This window comes from Antedon mediterranea, chromosome 5 (genome assembly GCF_964355755.1).
Source record: "Antedon mediterranea chromosome 5, ecAntMedi1.1, whole genome shotgun sequence".
NCBI classification, from domain to species: domain Eukaryota; kingdom Metazoa; phylum Echinodermata; class Crinoidea; order Comatulida; family Antedonidae; genus Antedon; species Antedon mediterranea.
The window spans coordinates 6351832-6369461 of NC_092674.1; the positions used below are offsets into that span (position 1 = coordinate 6351832).

Genomic DNA, 17630 nt, shown 5'->3' on the forward strand with positions numbered 1-17630 from the left:
ATTTGGGGATATCACACTTTTTTATCAAAATAGTTTGATAGTGTAGACAGAGCTTTACTGACAGTGGAATTATATCCTATATATTATTATAACTATTTTTAAACACGATACCTTGTTTGACCATTATTTGGTGTTACTCTAAAAGGCCATGTTAACATTATAATTGTTTTGTTTTTATTAGATACACTCCCCGATATCACACGACTTAAGCTTGGTTCCCACTAGAACGTAACGCAAGGACGTAAACGCAACGCAAGCGTTTTAACCAATGACAAGCCAAGTTATAGACAGTTAGCAATCACAAGCGAATAAGTCATCGCTTGTGATTGGTCAATTCACTTGCGTTGCGTTACGTCCTTGTGTTGCGTCGCTATTGGCAACCACGCTTTAATAAGATTAAATGGAAACTTACCGAAGTGCTGCCTTCTTTCTTGTGCAAATGGCCAACCAAATCAAAATTCTGCAGAAAAATATAATTTACTTAAAAATTGTTTCATGATCATAAAAATAAGACGACATTGGTGATAAAAATGATGAATGTGAATATCATATGTAATTATGAAATTTATACACCTGCCAAGTCCCACGCATAATCATTATTTATCATTTTGAAATTAACATGCCTATTTTGAAGGAAAAATATCCGAGGACTACACGTTATTAATTTGAGCATAATTAGCCTAGGCATATGTTTATTTGTATTTTATAGTTGAGGTAGTACAGGAAAGCCAAACTCAATTCGGCAAAAAATTAAACAAAGCGGACGTATTTCATGATTATTTTGAGTTATTATAACATAGAGAGAATTTTAACTTAATTTGGCAGGTATAAAATTATAAAAACTAAAAATATGCTTACACTTAAGTAACTCCACATAACCTGGGGTGTCAGAAACTAAAGAGAAAAAAGTAGTTTAAATTCATACCATGACCATTTCATTTATTCATTCATACATTGCGAGATCTGTGCATTAAATTATGATTATTTATATGTTTGAAGGTTGAATACGATACCTTGGCTATTATATACATCCACTCTTGCTTTTCCTCGGCTGATTCTGCACTAAACAAGTAACTTCGGCCACTGACTACACCCATTTCAAAACAATGCTCATTTCTGGAAAATTTGGTACAATAATCATTTGTTTTTTAAAAACACTACTGTATTAATAGCAAATTACCAGTGAAAAGTAGATTTAAACAAAATTAACTGGAATTATCAACTTACCCTGGCCTTGGTTGACTCTCCCCAATGATTTGAATATCTATACCTTCAATGGTGTTCTTCACATATGGACTCTGTGATTCCGAAAAAATGATTAAAATTAATTTCTATTAAGCTCTGTCCACACTATCAAACTACAAAAACAAGTATGATGTGCCCAAATATGGTATTGATATGACATCATCATGTCCATATATGGGTACATCACATTTTTTGTCCCATAAAGTTTGATAGTTTAGACAGAACTTTAAGGAGACACCCTCGGACCATAGTTTTAAAACTTATATTGCCTCCTGTTCTGTTTTCCTGAATAGAGATGTCCCAAAGAAGGTTCTACTTTATAAATTCTGACACTATTAGATGACCCTAACCCTAACCCTAACCCTAATGCCTAATGTAGATGATGGCAAGGATACACTCGGGTGTGTTTACGACAGACAGCATCGTATGACGAGGCCCGACGAAACATCTTGACTCGTCGGTGAATCCTGATGAAACAAGCCATCTTGAGATATCGTCGGTCGTAGTTTTTAGGTCATCAGGAGATCATTAAACATGTTTAATTTTTTCCTGACGAGACGACTCGTATGATGTTGTCTGAGTTTGAATTTGCAATACCTTTTCATCAACTGAATATGAGAACGTTCCATTCTCCAATCTACAATATCTCCTTTGGAACTCCTTTCTTCCTACGCCAGTCTTAAATAGGTATCCTGACTTCCTGTCTTCGTCTGTATCCCTCCTCGTATGTACTGGTATTGAGGGCGCTTCAGCTGTATTACCAGGGATGTACCTTGGGGGCGGCCTTTGAGTCGTAAAGTCTGTGCAACAATATAAAATCATACATTAAAGAAAGCAAACACATTAATTGTTTACACATTCAACTGCATTATCGCTGAGTTACTTAATAAGATTTTTTTATATTTCAATTTAAATTATTAAAAATAAATAAAATTCTATCCAGTCAGCTTAAAGAAATAGCGTTACAAACAAAACTCCTTTTAAGGGGACACCGTCAGGATACAGCAAAGTGTCCCATTAATAGCAGTGTCCCTTGAATAGAGGTTGAACATAATGTGTTAAAAAACATATATTGGCCTCATTTATTTTATGGGTGTCCTCTTAATAGGGGTGTGCCAAAGAATAGGGGTTTACTATATCTGGGAAGCTTGATATTTTCTGTGGTTCTTCAATCTAAATTTCGCTTTTATTTAGATGTTATATTGTATACATTTGTTATCTCAATGGAGATTCAGCTACAGTACTTGTACACAGTACAGTCAATTTGACTTGTATCAATTATAACTATATTGTTGTAATATAAATCTGTAATTCCAAGGGCTAGACACTTAAATGTTTTAATCTGTGATACAGATCTACAGACATACTTGTGGTTTAAACTCTTGATACAAATGAATTCTATTTACAATGAATGAAAATTTGTTTCGTAAGATTAAATGAGCATAGAATCATTTGTGAACATGGTCATCTTATTTAAATTAGATAAATTTTCAATTTCTGACTCACCTGAATCTTTGTTAAGATGAAATATTTCCTAATAAAATACAAAAAACACTGTAATTAGTGACTAATGATAAATACATCAATTAATGTTAATTAGAAGTTGCCACATCTAAGCGTGATACATTTCCTATAACTGAACAATAACATCATCATCTCATCATTCTATGTCTAAGGCTAGGCTTCATACTAGGATGATAACAATCGACGAAAATGTAATTGTTTTTACAAAAAACAAAAGAAAAGTTTTCAATTTCTTCAAATGCAGATATTTAATTATTTAAATACAGTAGAACCTTTATTATCTATATAACCTCTGTTGTGCTTTGACAAGATATATACAGTAGTAAATACATGTTATGTTTTTTTTATTTGTTTTTTTTACATTTTTTATATCTTTGTCACGGAATGAAAGAATGACTACAAGTTGGCTACACCCATGACAAAAGAGAAAAAAAGAACTTCTATTAAGGGGACACCTTCAGAGGAGAGTTCCCATTAGTGTTACATGTTACGATATATAATGTCAATGGTTGTTTAAAGGTAAAAGGTAAATTACTGAAAAAAGTACAATGCTGTGGATATCAGTGACTGGAAAAAATAAAATAGGCAAAAGGCTTTTATCAAAATGATTAATAAGTAAAACAGCCAGAAAGAAATTAAAATGTAACAGCAACATTTAAAAATTATTATCATAACTTGAACTAATAATTATTATCATAACTTAAACTAATAATTATTATCATAACTTGAACTAATAATTATTATCATAACTTATAGAATAAATAAATATAATTTGGCAAAAACTTGGGAATGACAATACGAGCCTGGCCATGTGTATTATCAGTAGGCTTTGGGGCTTGGTATGTAATAGTTCGACCAGGGTACAACTCTTGTCTGATAAGAGCCTTTTACAATCTAAATGAAGATAGCTTTTCTAATTGAAAACTATGATAAATAATGACTCACTACAGAAATCTGAACTTTAAAAACAATTCACAATAGAAGATATTGCAACCTATTTTACAAAAATATTGAATGTATGTTTAAACTTAAAAACTACAAAAATAATTAATTCCATTCTAATTAAAAAAGCTGATTAAAAATGACATAAATAATGCATTTTGAGGTTTTCACATCCTTTCTATTTTTAATATATTAAAATTTGACATTTTCTCTCCAAAACGTCCCCCGTTTGTCCCCATCATCCCGGTTTATCATTACAACATGGATGTCCCTGAGAATTCGCTGGAAAGGAAGTGAATTTTAATAGAATATGTTGGCACATAATGAAAAAACAAAATAAGTGATGTAATATTTAGAGATATATTTTTATCACTTTTTATCAGATAATTGTGTTATTTTTGTGTTGTTATAGTGCTTTTCTGTGTTGGTGCAATTTTCTGTGTGTTTTTACTGTTTTATTTATATATATGATAATATGCCAGTTTTCAAAACAAATTTCTGTTAATTCTTTTTAATGGACAAATATCAATCAATCAATCAATCAAAATAACATTTATTTCTCTTCTTGTCTTTCATAGAAAATAAAAATTAACAGTAAATATGATTAAAATAAGAGGGGCAACATTCCTAAAACGCGAAGCTTGTATAAGGCAGCACATAGAAACTGAAAAAAAAAAAACAGGACAACACGGGAACCGGAAACAGGACAAAAACAGTAATGAAGACTTTTAGTTTCAGGGTACCGAAAAGACTAAATATCAAAACTACAATGAGTGAAAGGATAATTAAACATAACTAGATAAGAGGTGCCGTTTCAATTTAAAAGAAAAACTCTTCTTAGACAAAGCACTTTTTATATTAACTGGTACGTTATCCCAGAGTTTAGGACCAGTGAACTTAATGCTATGTTTAAAAGAAGTAGTTTTAAAAAAAGGAATACGTATTTGATTTGCTATGTTAATTTATCAATAAATAAAAAATAAACATGTTCCTTTATAATGTACTGAGTTCACGCCAAATTTTATTATTTTTTATTGATATGTAGGACGATAACTAAAAGTGTGTATTAAGTTAGATGATATTAAATTTTGTTTTTCACCATGCAGAACTAGAAAATAAAACAGTTGCATATGCATACAATATGAATCAAAATATAAAGCAAAAAAATAATAATAAAATAAATAATCAATTCCAACTGTATGACATTATTCCTAAATATACCAATAAATAAGATAAAAAAACATTTATAGGATAAGATGCAAAAAAAAAATCAATTCCAATTCTGAATGAAATTATTTATAAATATACATTAAATATAATAAACACATTAGGCAAAGAACATTAATTCTAAACCGCAAGGTGATGTACTGAAATTTAATTAATTAATTTGAAACGATAAAGATGAGGAAATCTGTGAGAATGAGAAAAAGTCGCCCCAACCGAGACTTGAACTCGGACCGCCTGCTTGATATGCAGTTGCCCTAACCACTGGGGCTTTCATGGTATTGTTCAAACTCGATTGGATAGCGACTCTTTAACACTCTCGACGTGGTACGGCGGAACAGAACTAGTCCTCAGTTGTACGCACGCGCAACAGAGATCTAATTGATACGCCCTCATCTTTCAGTATTTTTATTCACGAGGAGGGATCTCCGAAGAGATACTTTTATATATATAAACACATTAGGCAAAGAACATTAATTCTAAACCGCCCGTTGATATACTGAAATTAAATTAATTAATTTGAAACGATAAAGATGAGGAAATCTGTGGGAATGAGAAAAAGTTGCCCCAATTAAATATAATATATATACATTATAAATAATATACAAAAAATGATATTAATTTATATATAATTTATAGTTTTATATGTTTTTTTTTTATATAAAATGTTCAATACAATTTCTCTTGTTTTAAGAGTACTCACCATTATGCTTGGGATATTTGCATGTCTAGCAATCTCAAGAGCTGAAAATTAATAAAAAAATAACTGAAAATAAAAATACATGTCTACTTACACTAACACGCTTAATCCATGTTTGCCGCATTTTCGAGCGTTGAAAATCTGCTATAAACATTTTAATTCCAAATTTGTTCTCAGACGTACTACCCAAAAAATTAATAGACCTATAGATATTGTGACGTTTGTATATATGCAGAGAAAACAATCATGATGTTTGACACTTGAAAGCATATATCCAAATGCAGCTTACAAAAGTGTATCCTAGTAGGACACTTGGAGCAAACAATCACAAACAAACACACAATCGTTTCAATGAATATAACAAGTGCACACTTCTTTCCTGTTTCTGTATTAAACAAGAGACTTCCTTCGTTCAACGTATCAATTAAGTCGTTATCGTACAGTAAGAGGAAGCTTAATCAACGATGACCCAGTATAAAATAGTCGCCGTACTGTTTAGTCATGTGTCTTTCCCAAGGTCGGCGGAGGGTCAGTTAAGGAAGTGAAAATCTCGGTACATTTGCAGAGATATCGTCACCAAATTAGAGTCATCTTAGAACATTCATTAAAGATAAAATGATATATATATATGTTTTTTAAAACTACATTAAAGTAAGTGTATATAAAACCTAGTTCCCTCTAGGACACAGCGCAGAGACATAAGCGCAACGCAACCAAATTGACCAATGACAAGCGACAGATCAAATAATCCATCACTTGTGATTGGTCAAGTTTCTTACATTACGCTTATGTCCTTGCGTTGCGTCCTAGTGGAAACCAAACTTAACTAAAGTATGAAATTTCCGATAAAGTAGAACCCTTCGGACACCCCTATTCAGGGGACATCTCTATCAGGGGATGCTTTGTTAGGTCTCTGAAGGTGTCCCTTCAATAGGGATTCCACTGTATGTATATATCAGAAATGTTCTATACTGTAAAAACATTCATTAAAGATAAAATCAGTCGACATACATTGTTTTTTAAAACTAAATTAAATAAATGTAGGCCTATACAATATAACTGAAGTATGATATTTCTGATACAGTAGAACCTCTCTCTTCAGGGGACTATCCGGGAATACTTTTTTAGGTCTCTGAATGTGTTCTACTGTATGTATATATCAGAAATGTTCTGTACCGTAAAAACAAAAACATACTGAGCAAAAGCTGTACTTGAAATCTACATTATGGTTACAAATCCTTTCATAGAAATATTCAACAAACAAATTCCTTGAAATTGCAAACCAAACTTAGTTCATGACACATCAACTAACAGTACTTTCTATTGTACATACACATACATACATAATGAACAGACCATCCTATAGTAGGTACTGTACCTTTAGTAGAGACAAGAGATTATTCCAGGAATTCAAATGGAACGAACCAAAAACAGGATATAGGAAACAATATACCACACACTATCATTAAGATTCCACAACACAATGCCGTAAAAATTATTAATATGCTTTATAGGTACCAGCAAATGTGTATTGGTATTTAGTAATGTTATCAATAATAATATTGTCACAGCCCACAAAGTAAACTGTACTATCTACAAAATAACGCATTATGTAAAATACTAAAGATAAAGTACTATATAGTAATATATATATTCATTCTAAAAAAATTTACTTCCTCAAATCAGAATGTTCAGTCTCAAATTCTTTCAGAAAATCAGACATTTGGGCAAGCCAAAGAGAGCCCGGGATCGGCAGAGTCATAATCATAGTGGTTTATACAGCAGAACTATCAGAATTTAATTATTTCCATCAATATTCCAAGAGTTTAGCCATGATTCTTACAAGGGGTTCTTTTTTGCTCCAAGAAGGGTGATGCAAGCGTAAGCAAGCACTACAGACTAAAGTGAACTAAATCTGTTAAATACTGTTTAGGCCTAAAACCTAAAAGATGTAATTTGCTTGTTGCCTAGGTAGGATTGTCCCAATCGCTATGAGCTAAGGTCTTTTTACTAGCAGTTTTTCTGCTAATTTATTTTTAACCCTATAAAACCTCCTCCTTCCATTCATTTAATCTTTTATTTCGGAATCTCTGGTCCATAGAAAGTAAAATTATGTATAAATTGTTTGAAAAATAAATCAGTCCATAATATATAATTCTGTTCATAATTCATTTTAGGCAGATATAAAATGTAATTATTTATGAATTAACAAACTTTGCGACAAGCTAGAACAAAAATATTATGGCATCCTGCCATCAGTTGATGTCATGTATCACTGTTAATAAAATGTCAACGGATAGAGAGAGGATCTATCAAAAGAACTTTAACACTAGTGAATCTAAAAATAACTAATAAGGTCAATACAAATTATTTCGAAATTTGTATGACAAAAGGAAGCTAATCCTAGAAATAAGTGTACTGTAGGATAGAAATAACTCGCAAGCAAAATAAACATTGTCGTCACAAAGGATAAATTGAAAGATTTTGCTCACAGCATTCTGAAATGGCAAATTGCTTCCCACCCACAATTATTGATGCAAATCAACCCTCTGCATTTCTAACAGCAAAATCACCAATCCTAATTTTTATATAAAAAAACAAATTTGGGCACAAATTGAAAAGTAAAAATATCCAAGGGTAGAGAGTTAAAAGAAAAAAAGCTCAATAATGGCTGCTATCTTTGGTTTTGTTGTTTTTGATTTGCAGACAAAGGTAGATATTGATAAAACTTTATTTATCAAAAATTGAATAGGATTTAATATATGTTGTATTGCTGCAGTAAATATCAGCGGGTTGCAATCTCTGCCAGGTTTCAAAAGAGAAAAGAATAACGAATCGTGATAAAGATCTGTCTTTTAGTTTTGACGTACGGTCTAAAATTAGTAAAATAATGATAACAAATTCCGGAATGTCCCTAAAATTGAATGGAGTGGTCTGTGACCACAAACATGGTTTAAATATGGTAATGATTTGTCTTGTAGTTTTTACATACAGTCTAAAATTAGTAAAATAATAATAAAAAGTTTTCGAAAAATGGAATCCTGATCCGGAATGTCCCTAAAATTGAATGGAGTGGTCCGTGACCACAAACATGGTTTAAATATGGTAATTCTAAAGTTGAAATAAATTATTTTACTCACCTGACATTCCAACTTCAGGGTTTGTTTCCCTAAACTACAGAGTAAAAATTATATAAACAATAATTTAATATAAAATATGATTAAATAATTTAATAAAGTATACCATTTATGAAAAAATGAACACAATTCCTGTTCATTGGGATTTCATTTAAAATACATTGTAAAATGAATCAATAATGCTAAATATTATATCTAACAGTAATATCATATTTATCTAATAACATTAATATATTTTGGTGAAAGTAAATAATTATTATGTGACAATAAAATGGCATATTCAACAAAAACATTTTTTCAGGGAGAGAATATAATTTAGTTTGTTTTATAGCAAATACCAAATTGTGAATACTTAAAATTACAAAAATAAACTTACCCTTGCTCCGGAAAATAGCAAAGTCATGACTTGATACAGGCAGTCTGCCCTGGAGGCTACACGACATAGTTCCTGTCAAGTCAAAACACATTCTTAAACTATTATTATGTTCACTTGCAAGTGGACATTTAAAAAATAATAAATATATTATTTGATCGAATAATATATTTTATTAACTTTTCTTATATCATCAAGATCAGTGCTACGACCTTGACCTTTTGATGACCTTGACCTTTTGAAAGTACTTTTTTAATGGCAGAAAGAGTGTAAGGAAGCATAATACTGTACATCTTACAATTCAGTATTGCAACTTTAAAGCCCAACTTAGTTTCGTACGATGCAACCAGACGGACAAGTCGCCTGGGCTCATCATGTTGCACAAATCATAATATTCTTCAGACGACATCAAAACTGTCAATCGGAGAACTTGTTCACAACGGGGGTGACCCAATGTCTCATCAAGATGAACAATTCTGTCTAAGTATTAAGTTCCGACATATGCAGAGTTCTCAATTACGTGTGGTACTTTAGTCTCTTGGCGTGTCATAAAAAAACACCAGGCCACCGCGCTGTGTTTTGACAATCATACAGTGACAGACAACCAGAAAGGAGGGCATTTCATGGTTTGTGGTGTCCCATAATTATAGTAAGCCAAATCACAGTGATGTAGCTGCGAGAAATAAAGTGGTTCGGTTTTTTTAGCAAGAAAAGGAAACAATCTCTGTTCAAGCCACTGGGTTGGAAGACCTCTGTGAAAAAATGGTCAGGTTGAAACCTTGCCAACCATATGGTGGCTACGACCCTGAATCAAAATTTGGTATATATTATTTTCTTAGTAGCATTAGCATTTATCGCCATTTCTGTACGTCCATATTTTGACCTAATTTCTTAGGAATTACGAACGTTCATTTATACTTGAGAATCACGCATTGTACATTTGTAAAACAGACAGACTTTACTCACATTATCAAGTTCTTCTTGGCCTGAGAAAGCAGACAATGAGGATTTACAGAACATGCGATACTTATATTTCCTTTCAATGAACTCTTTCCTCACATCGCTATAAAAAAGAATTATAAATCTTAAAATAAAATTTATCCCATTTCTTTTTAGCTTGTTTATATTAGTAGTTTACTAACCACATAATCTGAAAACCCAGTAATAGCAACATAAAAACATTACTACATTTGGCCAAACTGGGAACCTTTAACAAGTAATAGTAGAACTCTTTCAAAAGGCAGAGCTTTTCAACTTTCCCCTCTAAACTCATTTTATTCCTATATAAAGCTTTGTCTACACTATCAAACTTTATGTAATGTGCCCATTTATGAACATGATGATGTCATATCACTACTATATTTGGCCATATCACTACCATATTCGGGCACACTTTTTTGGAATTTATATTGGTTATGGTTATTTAAAACTGGTATACTTACACTGAAGCGTCTGGTTTGGGCTTTTTGAAGTTTTCTAACCTAGCTTCCCAGAATGCATTGATTTTGTTTCCGACTGTTATCATTATCTCTTGTAGTGCAGGTGTCCAAACGTTGATGTCCATTTTGACCGATTTGACGTTGAATTGCAGTTTACGGTGTGCCCCTGAAAATATGAGAATACAAAGATAATAAAATCGTATTTCAGATAGTCTTACTAGCAAAGTTACCCGCCCAAGAGTGGGTACTCTTTTAAAGTATAGTTTAACAATACAATTGCAGTCATTTTGATACCCCATGTGTATGAATCTGTATAATAGAACAAACTTTTAAATGAAAAGTGTGAAATTCAGAAGACCATTTTGGTCACTATAATTAGATCCAAGATGATGGATATAATGTTCAAAAGTCACATATACCTTCCCAGTACAATTCTGGTCTAGCTATCAATCCTATAAACCTAAGCATGTGATACTATTGTTTAAATATTATGAAGAGAGGCACAGGAGACTCAGCTACTTTGAAATCAAACAAACTTTTTCTATGTGTGAATCAGAATTAAATGCATGTTGGTAGCCACACAAAAAGAACATTAAATTTGTTCATGTGTGAATAGGATGCATGTGTATTTTAGATTTCTCATACCTGAACAGGTTTTGCAAATAATCACACCAAAGTTAACTGTTGACCAGTCAGGTTCTATAAATAGAAATGACATCATTACATCAGACAATGTTTAATAATCCCTGAACACCAATCAGACAATACTACATTTAACCCACATCTGACCTACTTTAAATGACCTAAATTTATAATAACTTCTGTTAATGGTAGAATGAAATACTGTGGGCTAGACTGATTAAGATTACTTAACTAAAGCTCTGTCTACACTATCAAAATTTATGTGACAAAAAAATGTGATGTGCCCATAACATGGACATGATGATGTCATATCACTACCATTTTTGGGAATATCACTACCATATTTGGGTACATTACACTTTTTTTGTCAAAGAATTTGATAGTGTAGACAGAGCTTAAGAATACAAACTGACAATATATTCAAATCACTGTAAATTGGTTTAAATACTAGAATTTAAAAAAAATATATAAACACACACAAACCTGGCGTTCCACAGTCAGCACAAAATTTGTTATCTATATTTTTTTGGATGGCATTTAAAACCTAAAACAGAACAAACATTAAATTGATGAATTATGACAATATTTTTTTTTAAATTGATCATATCACAATTAATCAACTGCAGTTACAACAGTAATCTTATAACCATGTCATTTTTCTAATTTTAGTTTTTATATAGAGAGGTTTCGCAATCTTACGAATACGATAATGAAAACGGATACGTCACGCACACATATTCGTTTTCGTAAGCCATAAAAAAATCTGTTTCGCATGGCAATGAAATATTGAGGTGCGTCCAAAATATGACTGTGGTAAATTTGAGCGAAGCGAAGGTACGTGTTGCTTGGTGCTTGGCTGCCTAGGCCTAGCGTAACGTCAAAGCGAGGACTTTAAAAACTGCTATTTATCTAAATTGACCTGGCATTTTAGTAAATTAATTTAGTAAATTACTTTCAATAAATCTATAATTATATTATAATCATGAATCATTCCTACGGTAATTCAAATGCAAAATAGATCAAAAACTATACTCGTTTTGTAGTTACGAATATGACTGGTGATATTCGTCAACACGAATACGCTTTACGAATATGAAATGGGGATCAGCTCCAAAGTTTCACAAATGTATGACGTATCCGTTTTTGTTATCGTATTCGTATGGTTGCGAAATCTCCCTATTGTATTGATATTTATTACTGTTAAGTGTTATATTTGTCTGTGTGTGTGTAATTTAAGCATCAAGGAAAACCAATTTCATGTTCGCCTTGTTGTGGTCAATGATAAAGGTTTATCTTATCTTATCCTCTTTTTTTTAATACTTTAAACCTGTCTATGCAATCATTTAGGAAGCTTTTTGAGGTATTCATACTTCCTCATAAACTTCTAAATTGAAACACAAAATCATTCATTATTGCAATATGGATTTGAGTAATATTATATTTTAAGAAGTTTAAATATACCGCTTTATCTGCGAGAGCGTCTGTAATAGTTTCTTTGATTATATTGAACCATTCATTATAAACTTCTAAATTGAAACACAAAATCATTTATTATTGCAATATGGATTTGAGTAATATTATATTTTAAAAAGTTTAAATATACCGCTTTATCTGCGAGAGCGTCTGTAATAGTTTCTTTGATTATATTGAACCACTCATTAGTTTCTTCTGGAGAGTCCAAGGTGAACCTGAAATGAATAATAATGAAATTAAATAAATAAATAAATATATGATCAAAGTTAAAATTTCCCACACCCTCCTCTGCACTGAATTTAACATGATTTCCCATTTTTAGGGGCAGATCCAAGGGTGTGGGGGTATCCAGCCAGCCCAAGCCCAAGCCCCCACTAAATTTCGCAAATTGTAATGCAAAAGATAGGACACCAAATTAAGCTCAGTCCTTCATTTCACCATTTCAAGGCCCTCCCAATTTCAACATCCACTGATTTTAGAGGGGATACAGAACAAATCTATTTGAAGTTTTGACAATCTTAGACTTTTACACCCCTTTCTAAATTTAACAGTCCTCTTGGGAGACTGCTGGACAGATAAGCTAACATTGGAAGGAAGAAAACCCACATTGTAGTCATTCGATCTTTAACCTCCAAGGATAAAGACCTGCTTAAAGATTGTTCTCAACCATTTTCAATGACTTACATGAACGTTCTATAGGGGGTGTGTAGTTGAAGTTTAAGATTGTTCTCAACCATTTTCAATAACTTACATGAACGTTCTATAGGGGGTGTGTAGTTGAAGTTTAAGATTGTTCTCAACCATTTTCAATGACTTACATGAACGTTCTATAGGGGGTGTGTAGTTGAAGTTTAAGATTGTTCTCAACCATTTTCAATGACTTACATAAACGTTCTATAGGGGGTGTGTAGTTGAAGTTTAAGATTGTTCTCAACCATTTTCAATGACTTACATGAACGTTCTATAGGGGGTGTGTAGTTGAAGTTTAAGATTGTTCTCAACCATCTTCAATGACTTACATGAACGTTCTATAGGGGGTGTGTAGTTGAAGTTTAAGATTGTTCTCAACCATTTTCAATGACTTACATGAACGTTCTATAGGGGGTGTGTAGTTGAAGTTTAAGATTGTTCTCAACCATTTTCAATGACTTACATGAACGTTCTATAGGGGGTGTGTAGTTGAAGTTTAAGATTGTTCTCAACCATTTTCAATGACTTACATGAACGTTCTATAGGGGATGTGTAGTTGAAGTTTAAGATTGTTCTCAACCATTTTCAATGACTTACATGAACGTTCTATACGGGGTGTGTAGTTGAAGTTTAAGATTGTTCTCAACCATTTTCAATGACTTACATAAACGTTCTATAGGGGGTGTGTAGTTGAAGTTTAAGATTGTTCTCAACCATTTTCAATGACTTACATGAACGTTCTATAGGGGGTGTGTAGTTGAAGTTTAAGATTGTTCTCAACCATCTTCAATGACTTACATGAACGTTCTATAGGGGGTGTGTAGTTGAAGTTTAAGATTGTTCTCAACCATTTTCAATGACTTACATGAACGTTCTATAGGGGGTGTGTAGTTGAAGTTTAAGATTGTTCTCAACCATTTTCAATGACTTACATAAACGTTCTATAGGGGGTGTGTAGTTGAAGTTTAAGATTGTTCTCAACCATTTTCAATGACTTACATGAACGTTCTATAGGGGGTGTGTAGTTGAAGTTTAAGATTGTTCTCAACCATCTTCAATGACTTACATGAACGTTCTATAGGGGGTGTGTAGTTGAAGTTTAAGATTGTTCTCAACCATTTTCAATGACTTACATGAACGTTCTACAGGGGGTGTGTAGTTGAAGTTTAAGATTGTTCTCAACCATTTTCAATGACTTACATGAACGTTCTATAGGGGGTGTGTAGTTGAAGTTTAAGATTGTTCTCAACCATTTTCAATGACTTACATGAACGTTCTATAGGGGGTGTGTAGTTGAAGTTTAAGATTGTTCTCAACCATTTTCAATGACTTACATGAACGTTCTATACGGGGTGTGTAGTTGAAGTTTAAGATTGTTCTCAACCATTTTCAATGACTTACATAAACGTTCTATAGGGGGTGTGTAGTTGAAGTTTAAGATTGTTCTCAACCATTTTCAATGACTTACATGAACGTTCTATAGGGGGTGTGTAGTTGAAGTTTAAGATTGTTCTCAACCATCTTCAATGACTTACATGAACGTTCTATAGGGGGTGTGTAGTTGAAGTTTAAGATTGTTCTCAACCATTTTCAATGACTTACATGAACGTTCTATAGGGGGTGTGTAGTTGAAGTTTAAGATTGTTCTCAACCATTTTCAATGACTTACATGAACGTTCTATAGGGGGTGTGTAGTTGAAGTTTAAGATTGTTCTCAACCATTTTCAATGACTTACATGAACGTTCTATAGGGGGTGTGTAGTTGAAGTTTAAGATTGTTCTCAACCATTTTCAATGACTTACATGAACGTTCTATAGGGGGTGTGTAGTTGAAGTTTAAGATTGTTCTCAACCATTTTCAATGACTTACATAAACGTTCTATAGGGGGTGTGTAGTTGAAGTTTAAGATTGTTCTCAACCATTTTCAATGACTTACATGAACGTTCTATAGGGGGTGTGTAGTTGAAGTTTAAGATTGTTCTCAACCATTTTCAATGACTTACATGAACGTTCTATAGGGGGTGTGTAGTTGAAGTTTATTCTTTGGTAGTTCCCGGCAACTGGACGTATTCATACATATATCTGAAATAGGTGTTCCAGCATCAAAATCCTAAAATAAAAATAATAAATTCATAAACAAAGTAAAATATAAACTTTATCGTCTTTGTTGTTTTGATCATTTTTTATATTATTATATATTTATTTATATATAATTATGTTTATAAGTCTTACCGGTTTGTTTTTGTAGTAACAAAATCGACCACTTTTTGCTGCGACGTACAAACGACATTCATCAATTTTCATATACCCCTATATTTAAATTAAATAAAGATTTTATTTCAAATAAACATGCAATTCTTTCTTAAATTTATATTTATAATTAAGGAAGAACAGGTTGAACAGTAAGCAACAATATCAAAATAATAATTGTTCTACTGCAGTTACTGCAGCAATTAAATTTTTAATTTTTGGGTCATATACACTTTTTATTGCAGTCACTGCCTCATATACATCTACAATAAAACCGCAGTTATTGCAGTAAAAATGTATTTACTGCAGTAACTGTATAATAAATAAACATGTTTGTCTCATACAAACATGTTCATTGCATATACAACTCTCTTCTTTAAGATTTATTTTGTAGACAAGTTGTTATGAGAACTTTAATGATGTTGGTATATACAGGAAATGGTCTTACGACTCTAGAATACTCAAGCCAATAAGATAGAACATGATTATAGCATAACATTTTTTATTATAGTCCTAACAAAAATCGAATATAACAAACATCAAAAACAAACTAAAATAATATTTTCCTCCAATTCATTTACCTCTTTGTCAGGATTATTCATCTCTCCACCAATTGGGTATTCATCTTTAGGATGCTAAAGATAAAAAAACAGATTAGAATAGACATTATTATTTAAATGTTTATGCTATCATCCTTAAGCTCTGTCTACACTATCAAACTTTATGTGAAAACAAATGTGATGTGCCCATATATGGACATGATGATATCATATACTGCCACATTTGGGCACATCACACTTTTTTTTTCAAACTAGTTAGACAGAGCTTTACACTTCGTAGTATGTTCTAGTATTTTCTAGCAATTTTCTGTTGTGGGCCGGGCTGGGCTGGTGTGGGCCGGGTGGTTGTGGGCCGGGCTGGGCTGGTGTGGGCCGGGTGGTTGTGGGCCGGGCTGGGCTGGTGTGGGCCGGGTGGTTGTGGGCCGGGCTAGGCTGGTGTGGGCCGGGTGGTTGTGGGCCGGGCTGGGCTGGTGTGGGCCGGGTGGTTGTGGGCCGGGCTGGGCTGGTGTGGGCCGGGTGGTTGTGGGCCGGGCTGGGCTGGTGTGGGCCGGGTGGTTGTGGGCCGGGCTGGGCTGGTGTGGGCCGGGTGGTTGTGGGCCGGGCTGGGCTGGTGTGGGCCGGGTGTGTTTCAAGTGAGTCTGTGTAGTTATACAGTACAGTAAATTAGGGCCGGTATCTGTTTCAAGCAAAAAGAAAAAAGGACAAAATGTTAAAAAAGAAATGGTAAATGCCATTTTCCAAATATGTTTAATGTGATATAACATGTTATACTAAATATTTAACCAGTCTTGACCCGATCTTTTTATTTCCATATAGTCTCCCTTTTATTTATTTAAAAAATTTCCTATTCATTATCGTTTCTTTTTAAGGCTCGCCCAAAACAAGATGTTTTTCTTCATCTTTCAGGGCATCTGCCTTCAAACTCTGACCTTATATCATTATTGTATTGCATTTTATTTTATTATCAGAGTCTGCAAATAAATATTATGAAACTTGAAAAACTTGAAACTTGTATTACACAGTTTTCTTTGATACAGGACAAATTATACATCTGTACCAAAAATGTGTTTTTAACTTTTCTGTATACAGTATATCTTTCACATTATGTATGAAAGTATTTTTCTGTATATATGATATAACTTTTCTTTACTTTTAAAGCTTGTAACTGGACCAACTGGACCATTATGAAAATCAGTACTACGTTACTGAAAATGCAATCCAGTCAAAAGAAAGAATAAATAAATAAATATTATTTTGCACGAAAATTGATCAACAGTTATGCTGAGTTTCTACCTATGTATGGTACTTACCTCCACAATGGCTTTCATCAATGTTAGACTCCAACTAATTAAAACCTCTAATAAAAAATAAAAACATATCATTAATACCTTTTAATATAATTATTCGATTTAACAGTGTTTGTATTATCA

At 32.7% G+C, this 17630-nt stretch overlaps 1 protein-coding gene across 3 annotated transcripts in view; it reads right to left on the reverse strand.

Moving 5' to 3' along the window:
* Positions 1–17630, reverse strand: part of LOC140050131 (arf-GAP with Rho-GAP domain, ANK repeat and PH domain-containing protein 1-like) — a 50589-nt gene that overhangs the window by 18049 nt on the left and 14910 nt on the right. For all 3 annotated transcript variants that reach the window (XM_072095182.1, XM_072095181.1, XM_072095183.1), the window contains 18 exons: positions 17511–17557; positions 16222–16275; positions 15623–15700; positions 15394–15500; positions 12830–12914; positions 11710–11770; positions 11230–11283; positions 10588–10750; positions 10112–10208; positions 9149–9220; positions 8776–8809; positions 5639–5679; positions 2752–2779; positions 1843–2045; positions 1228–1298; positions 1014–1116; positions 859–894; positions 413–460 (listed from right to left, as the gene is read on the reverse strand). In XM_072095182.1, the coding sequence (XP_071951283.1) occupies positions 413–460; positions 859–894; positions 1014–1116; positions 1228–1298; positions 1843–2045; positions 2752–2779; positions 5639–5679; positions 8776–8809; positions 9149–9220; positions 10112–10208; positions 10588–10750; positions 11230–11283; positions 11710–11770; positions 12830–12914; positions 15394–15500; positions 15623–15700; positions 16222–16275; positions 17511–17557 (1382 nt within the window). The remainder of the gene's footprint in view (positions 1–412; positions 461–858; positions 895–1013; positions 1117–1227; positions 1299–1842; positions 2046–2751; positions 2780–5638; positions 5680–8775; positions 8810–9148; positions 9221–10111; positions 10209–10587; positions 10751–11229; positions 11284–11709; positions 11771–12829; positions 12915–15393; positions 15501–15622; positions 15701–16221; positions 16276–17510; positions 17558–17630) is intronic.